This window comes from Equus caballus, chromosome 16, assembly GCF_041296265.1.
Source record: "Equus caballus isolate H_3958 breed thoroughbred chromosome 16, TB-T2T, whole genome shotgun sequence".
Classification (NCBI taxonomy): Eukaryota; Metazoa; Chordata; class Mammalia; order Perissodactyla; family Equidae; genus Equus; species Equus caballus.
This window is the reverse complement of record NC_091699.1, coordinates 87691938-87699727: the sequence shown is the minus strand read 5'-3', so window position 1 is coordinate 87699727 and position 7790 is coordinate 87691938. Positions and strand designations below refer to the sequence as shown.

The 7790-nt window shown below is 47.8% G+C and overlaps 1 protein-coding gene across 1 annotated transcript; it reads left to right on the top strand.

The window, feature by feature from the left end:
• Positions 1-397: 397 nt before the first annotated feature.
• LOC111768436 (uncharacterized) lies at positions 398-7653 on the top strand. Its single transcript, XM_070236965.1, has 5 exons — positions 398-541; positions 604-739; positions 830-1372; positions 2030-2312; positions 6695-7653. Exons 1-4 carry the CDS (start codon positions 398-400, stop codon positions 2074-2076), a joined length of 870 nt encoding a protein of 289 aa, XP_070093066.1. The 3' UTR covers positions 2077-2312; positions 6695-7653.
• The last annotated feature ends 137 nt before the right edge of the window (positions 7654-7790 follow it).

Below are 7790 nucleotides of genomic sequence, written 5' to 3'. Positions count from 1 at the left end.
ACTTTTGAAAATTTACCTTGAATCTAGAAACAGCCTATTTTCCACCTTTTCTTCTACAGTACTTTACTTTGGATTTTTTAAATTGCCTTATACAAAAATTTTCCTCAAAAAACAAAGTTTTATTTATCCGTGAATTCAAAAGTGTTTTTAGCCATTCTCTCATGTGGTTGAAATCTTACCTCACAGGACTCACTCATTTGAGATCTTATAACGTCCCTAGCTGAATAAAAGGCTCTGACCAGGAGTGAAACAGGATGATTGAGATGAGAAGGGGAGGCAGGATGCTGTCTGAAGCAATGGGCTATCTTTAGAACTTTCCAGCCTCTGGGTGTTCACAAACCCGTGTTGTGTGTTCACAAACCTGTACCTGATATGGCTCCTTCCCTTCCCACGGCATATGCAGGTAGTGAGTGAACGAAAAGATTTCCTGTCACTCAGCACTTCAGGAGGGGAGAATTTAAGAGAAGGAGGGACCAGTCGGCTAGTGTTTCTGACACCCGATGCCTCCGAAGGGCACGGAGACGGCCAGATACCCGGGCAGGTGTGGCAGGTGTGACTGCGGATCCCCTTAGATTCGGCGGTAACCCTTTCTAAGACTCCCAGCCGCTCAGCCGTGACGAGGCCCCCGTTTCTGCAGGGCCCCTCGAGGTCAGACCGCCCCCGCCCTGTCCCGCTGGCTCCCCGCCGGCGCTGGCGCCCCGCCCCGGGGTCGGTGTAGACCCGCCGCGCGCAGGATGTCGTCCGCCTGGGGACACGGGGGGGCGGTTCAGGGGCTCAGAACCACTGTTGGGGGAGGTCCTGCCCTCCTCGTGTACGGTGCCACCGTGAGGGACCTGTGATTCCCTGACTGTGACGACACGGCGGGCCCCACCCGGCTCCGGGGAGAAGCGGGTGAGGACACGTCGGGGCGGCCGCGGTCGCCCCCAGGACGCCCTGATCCCGCCGGCCGCGATCCATCGCGCCGCTCGCCCGTTCGCTGGGGAGCAGGGGACTCAGCGCTGGTTCGCTTGTCCGAGCTGTGAAGCGACGGCCTCCAGTCTGGGTTTTCTGGAGTCCTTCCACCTTGCAGTTTCCAGTTCTCCCCAGGATTTGGGTCGGACGCAAAGTCCCCTTTGTTCTCAGAGCTCGGTGGGCTCCGGGCCTGAGATTGCAAGCTCTCGGCTCTCGTTCCTTTGGTTCGAGCGCTTCCACGTGAAGGGGCGGACCAGCAAGGCAGGCGCGGCCCGAGAGACCTTGGTGGGGAACGCCAGGGGCTGGAGCTTAAATGCGCCCCGAGGACACAAGTCGGTGCTTCCAGCCACAGTGACTCAGCGCTGTGCAGGGAAAACAGACGCGGTGCCGGCTGACGTCGGTATTCAGGGGGCTCAGGCCGGTGAGGTGGGAGCTGGGGCGCTCGGAGTGGGCGCATGGCAGCGCTCCGGGCCAGCACGTGGGGATCCAGAAGGGGGAGTCCAGGACTTGAGAAAGACGGAATTTCTGACGACTGTACAAGGGTGGGAAGGATTATGGTTTTGGGGCACCTGAAGCTGGTACAATTTTGGGGGCCCACTTTAAGAAAAAATACAAAAATGATTCACTTTTGCAAATGCTATAAAGCACGGGACTCTGAACATTTTGCTAGGGCACCAAGCTTCATTACTTTCATCAACTACATCTACGTCCATCCCACAGAGATGTTCAGGCTAGGGCCCCAGACTGTCAGGAGTGGAGGTACAGATCAGGAAACTGATGCAGAAGCCCAAGCCAAATTAGGCTAGGCTCATAAAACAAGAGTTAAGAGAAAGGAGGTGGCTTGATGTCCATATGGTCATCCGGGGCCCAGTCTTTGATACCAGACTGAGGGCAGGCAGCACAACCTCAGACCCCCTTGACACACTAGGGGGTCTGCACTGGTGTTCAATGACAGTAGCCCAGATTAGTGCAGAGATTAGGAAGGGCTCGCTGCCGGCTGTGTCCTGTGGCCAAGTCAGGCAGAAGACAAGGTCTGATAGAGACGTGTACATATTAATTTATTTGTGTGTTCATTCAGTCATTCAGCAATTTCTTTGTGCATCTTGGAGGAAAAAAGAAGTGTAAGGCCCCGTGTCTGTCTTCAAGGAGCTCACTCTCTAAAGGCAGTGGCTGACCCTAAACATGATGTAGTCAGTGTCCCAGAGGAAAGCACCGGTGGACCCCAAAAGCCTCTGAGTATTGAGGAGGACTATTCTGGTTTCAGCATCGAAAGTCCTGTATTTCAAGAAATTCCTCAGTCCGGGGCAAACTGGAACAGTTGGTCATCCTGGGAGGAGGGACAGTGACTAATTTCCTTGGAGGTAAGAGGGCATTGAGGTCTCTGGGCTCAGCCTTGAAGCACATTTCCCTTTAGGGTATGACAGAAAATGGTGGCCTCACATATTTTCTGCTCCAGCCCTGAGGAACAGCATCTAAGTTTCTCAAGAGTGTGGGAGGCTGGTACAGAGAAGTGTGGTCCTGGGCCTGCTGTGGGAGGAGAAAGTATAAGTGACAGTGGTGGGGAAAGAGCCTGGAACAGCAGCCTCCGTGGCCAGCTCTGAGGCCAAGCCCAGAAGCTGAGGGGAAGCAGCACTGAGTCAGAGGAAGACTGAGGCCGCCAGGTGTTGGAGTTCAGGGCAGCAGTGGCCTCTGAACCCAGAACAATGGACTGATCAAAGTGCAAAGGGACAGACAAGGCAAAGGGACCTTCAGAGTTTCTGAGCCCTGTGCCCTGTAGCTCACATGCTCCTTTCCCTGGGGGCAGAACAGGGTGAGAACAGGGTGGCAGCGGAGAACAATGGAACCCGGAAGAAACACAGTGTCCTTTTGTTGCTCCAGCCCTCTCTTAGGCAACCGTCTGTCCAAGTTAGGGAAATCCGCCCTGGAATTTTAACCTGAGATCTTCATGTTTAGTTTATCCCAGACCCAACACCTGAGCTCACATGCCCAATTTTGTGTATATAGTCAAGTGCTGCTTAACAACGTTTTGGTCAATGAGGGGCCGCATACATGACTGTGGCCCCATAAAATTAATACCACATTGCCCAGGTGTGTGGTAGGCTATACCATCCAGGTTTGTGTAAGTACACTCTGCAATGTTTGCATGACGAGGAAATCACCTAACAACACATTTCTTAGAATGTGTCCCTGTCGTTAAGCAATATGTGACTTTATTAGCATCTTCTCAGGAAAACAGCATTCATCAACATCTTGAAGTTAAGACCAGAAACAGATTAAGAAACACTAGGCTAAGTGGTTACTAAGGTCTTTGTTTTCATATTCTATGATCCTTTGATAATACTCAAGGTAATTTATAAAGAAGATCATAACGGAAGTGGGTGTCAGGGTCCAAGAAGCCCAAGAACTATCACTTTGAGAAATACGCTAAATATTAATATCACAAAATACAAAACAGCTTTCTCTGTTGTGAAAGGGGATCTGTGATGGTTAATTTTACTTGTTAACTTGGCTATGCTAGTGGAGACACTTTATGGGTGCCCAGTTGTTTGGTCAAACTGTCTAGATGTTGCCTTGACGTATTTTTCAGATGTGATTTGTCGACAAAAATAATCCATAACCAATCTATAAATGAAAATTTGGGTGAGTTTATTCTGAGCTAAAATGTGAGAACCATGGCCCGGGGCCCTTCTTCCAGAAGGAAGAAAGGGCACCAAAGAAGTAGGGTGTACAGAGTGGTTATATACCCCCAAAGAGGATGTTTCACATATGATTGAAATGTCCTTTTACAATAGTCTCGAGACTGCTCTGTCAGCACAGTGATTGACGGACACAGCAGGTAGGTCTGCTGTCTCAGTGGACACAGCAGAGTGGCAGGTCTGCTGCCTCAAGCTGGGTGGTCAAAGGTGAGCACAGCAATCAGTTCCTAGCCTAAGGAAAGATGCTTATCCTTAAGGAAATGCCAATGTGGGTGGAAGTTGCACCTTTATCTTAAGGGCATTTGTTCTTGCCATAGTAAATGTTTAAAGCAGACATACAATGCATGCTTGATGGCCACGTTAGGTCCTGTTGGAAAAAACAAAGTCAGGCCGAATTAGGTTTACACCAAATGGCTTCCTCATATACTCCAATATATCCTATTGCTTGCCATTTCTGTTTGTCAGATTGTTGAAGCAAACAATCCATAACTAACCTATAAATCAAAATTGGGGTGGGTTTATTATGAGCCAGAGTGAGGATTATAACCCGGGAAGGCCTTGGAAGGCATTCTGGAGAAGCATAAGTTTCAGCACAGTCATATCTTTTTAGAACGAAGAACATACATTAAACACACCCCAGATACATTTCCATCAAAATGTAAATGAGGTGTTCAGTTGCAAATTAGCAGGTCAACACAACCCTGATGTCAGGAAAGGGACTAATCCAGGTGTTATCAATAGGGTATTACCAATAGGGTGCAGGAGGGGAAGTATGCATTCTTACCTTTTATTTATTTATTTTTGGAAGATTAGCCCTGAGCTAACATTTGTGACCATCTTCCTCTACTTTATATGTGGGATGCCTGCCACAGCATGGCTTGACAAGTACTATATAGGTCCACACCAGGGATCAGAACCAGCTAACCCCGGGCTGCCAAAGTGGAATGTGCACCACTAGGCCAGCCCCTGCATTCTTATCTTAAGAGTGCAGCCTTTACTTTGATGGTTAAGCAGATGTACAATGTGACAAATAAAAATGGCAAGTAATAGGATATATTGGAGTATATGAGGAAGCCATTTTGTGTAAACCTAATTCGGCCTGACCTTGTCTTTCCAAAACGGCCTGACTGAGGCCGTTGAGCATGCATTGTATATCTGCTTTAGATATTCCCTATAGCAAGAGCAAAGGCCCTTGAGATAAAGGTCCAACCCTCCCACATTGGCATTTTCTTAGGGATAAGCATCTTTCCTTAGGCTAGGAATTGATTGCTGTGCGCACCTGTGACCACTCAGCTGGAGACAATAGACTCGCCTCCTGCTACGCCCATCAAGATAGCAGACCCACTACCTGCTGTGTCCATCAAGCGCTGTGCCGATAGGGCAATCTTGTGACTATTGTGGGAGGGACATTTCAATCCTATGTGAAACGTCCTGTTTGGGGGTATATAACCACTCTGTATACCTCACTTCTTTGGTGCCCTTTCTTCCTGCGGGAAGAAAGGCCCCAGGCCATGTTCTTCAGATTTCAGATCAGAATAAACTCTCCCAAATTTTCATTTATAGATTGGTTATGGATTATTTTCGTCGACAAATGTATGTTTGAAAGGCCGTAAGTCAGACTTTTTAGCTCAAGCCGAATCAATCAGTTTTGAACTCGAATAGTTACCCCATATACATCAATGTGTGAAAATCTCTTGTCATGATTGACATTTAAATCAATATAATTGAATACAGCAAATTAATCTTCATAATGTTGGTGGGCCTCATCCAGTCAGTTGAAGACCTTGAGAGCAAAGATTGAGGTTTCCTTAAGAAGAAAGAATTCTCCTTAAGTCTGCAACATAGGAACCTGCTTGAGCTTCCAGCCTGCTGCCCTGTAGAATTCAGATTCAAGACTGATGACAAATAAAAATGGCAAGCAATAGGATATATTGGAGTATATGAGGAAGCCATTTAATATAAACCTAATTCTGCCTGACTTTGTTTTTTCCAAAAGGGCCTGACTGTGGCTATTGAGCACGCATTGTATATCTGCTTAGATACTTCCTATGGCCAGAACAAAGGCCCTTGAGATAAAGGTGCAACTTCCCTCCCCCTCCCACATTGGTATTTCCTTAAGGATAAGCATCTTTCCTTAGGCTAGGAACTGATTGCTGTGCTCACCTTTGACCACCCAGCTCACCTGTGACCACTCAGCTGGAGACAACAGACCGGCCACCCTGCTGTGTTCACTGAGACAGCAGTCCTACCTGCTGTTCCATCAATTGCTCTGCCGACAGAGCAGTCTCCCGATTATTGTAAAAGGGACATTTCAATCCTATGTGAAACATCCTCTCTGGGGGTATATAACCACTGTGTACACCCCACTTCTTTGGTGCCCTTTCTTCCTTCGGGAAGAAAGGCCCCGGGCCATGGTCCTCAGATTTCAGCTCAGAATAAACTCACCCAAATTTTCATTTATAGATTGGTTATGGATTATTTTCGTCGACACTAACATCAACTTTCTCTGGAAATTTTAGCCTTCCAGCCTACCCCACAGATTTCTGGGAATTGCCAGCCCTCACAAGCATGTGAGCCAAATCCTTAAAATAAATCTCAATTTCTTTCTCTCTCTATCCTATTGGTTCTGTTTCTCTGGGGAACTCTGACCACTACACAACCCATTAGTCATTTATTTCAAATTACAACACATTATTAACATATATAGCCTCACCATGTGGTCACCACTGCTGAAGGCAGTCCTGAGGCCATTTGGAACACATGAGTACTATTGGATGGGGACAGGATATAAAGAGAAAAAAACATAGTCTTCCAGGTGTATGTTCCAAGCTTCAAATAATATAGCCAAAGAACCCAATTTGGTCAAATTGCCTGAAAGTGATACCAGCTCAACACAAGGTTGACATAAGGGAAGCCATATTGTAGAAAAGAAACCATACTGTAAGTTTGAATGACCTCTGATTAACTAGCCCAGACAATCGCTGTAGATTTTGTGGCCCCTCCCTGCTGCTTTAAGATGATAACTTATGTTCTTTTGAATTCTCCAGGAACGTGATGAACCCTGGGCAGAGAGCCTATGCTGATAGCCAACACCAATGACAACTGAAAGATCAGTATAGGGCGTTGTTCCGTCTCTGATGCACAGCCAGTAAAACAAAGGACTATCAGGAACTGGGACCAGATGTCTGCCCCACCCGGAGACCAGCCCCATACATAACTGGCTTGTAGTCTTTGTTCTATAAGACGGCTCTTTCCGACAGTCAGCCATCTTCCCTCTTGCTAGCAAGCTGTGATGAAGAAATCCATTTTCTCCTCCCGCCTTGCATCCTGACTATGGGCATGTCTTGAGCTGGGCAGACGGCTCCCTTTGAGAGTAACAAAACTAAGTTGGTTGACACGACAATTTGGTCAAAAGAATGATTTGGTTCAAGATGAATATCCTTTTTAATAGATATACTACTATGCACTGTTAAACGTTTTCAAAAAAGCACATATCTGTTACTTTTATAAGTTTGCAAAAAGAAGATACAGAGAATATTTTCAGGCACTGGTTTCTTGGAGAGCTGGTGGTGGTGGAAAGGTGGCTGAAGGAGGTATGAACAACTCCCCACGCTCTACAGATCAGGACGCTCCCCTGGGAGCGGGACCACCCCAGGGAAAGGCCCGTGGGCTCGGGGCCCAAGGGTGGTGAAGAGGTGAACTAGACCTGCAGGAATCTCCACATTTCCATAGACCTCCTTCCTGCCCCGTTTTGCCGGTGCCTGGAAGAGCCCTTGCCCTTTGGCCTCTCTGAGAGGCTTCCAGGTTCCTGAGAAGGAACCGCGGGGCTCGAGCGTGACGGTGAGAGCAGCCAGAGGCCCGGGAAGGCCTTAGCTCCTGTGTATTTTGTTCAGCAAGTATTTGTTGACGTTCATTATACGTGCACATTTTACCAGGTTTTCTGGGGAGATAAGTCTCGGGGGGAGACTCTCAGTTTATTAATAAATATTTTCAGCCGAATTTGCAACTTCTTTTCAGGTCGCTTTACTTTTCTTAAGAGAGTCATAAAACGTAACTGGGGTTACAAAAGCAGGCCCCGCCTCAGGGAACCTGGAGTCGAGAGGGAGAGGACTGCGGTCGCGCGCACGGTCGGAGCACACCACG

Bases quoted from the DNA above. Each gene is read 5' to 3' on its own strand.
- LOC111768436 (XM_070236965.1), top strand. From the start codon at position 398: ATGCAGGTAGTGAGTGAACGAAAAGATTTCCTGTCACTCAGCACTTCA. The intron at 542-603 runs GTGTGGCAGGTG...TAAGACTCCCAG, and splicing joins ACGGCCAGATACCCGGGCAG to CCGCTCAGCCGTGACGAGGC. The intron at 740-829 runs GTCCGCCTGGGG...TGCCACCGTGAG, and splicing joins CCCGCCGCGCGCAGGATGTC to GGACCTGTGATTCCCTGACT.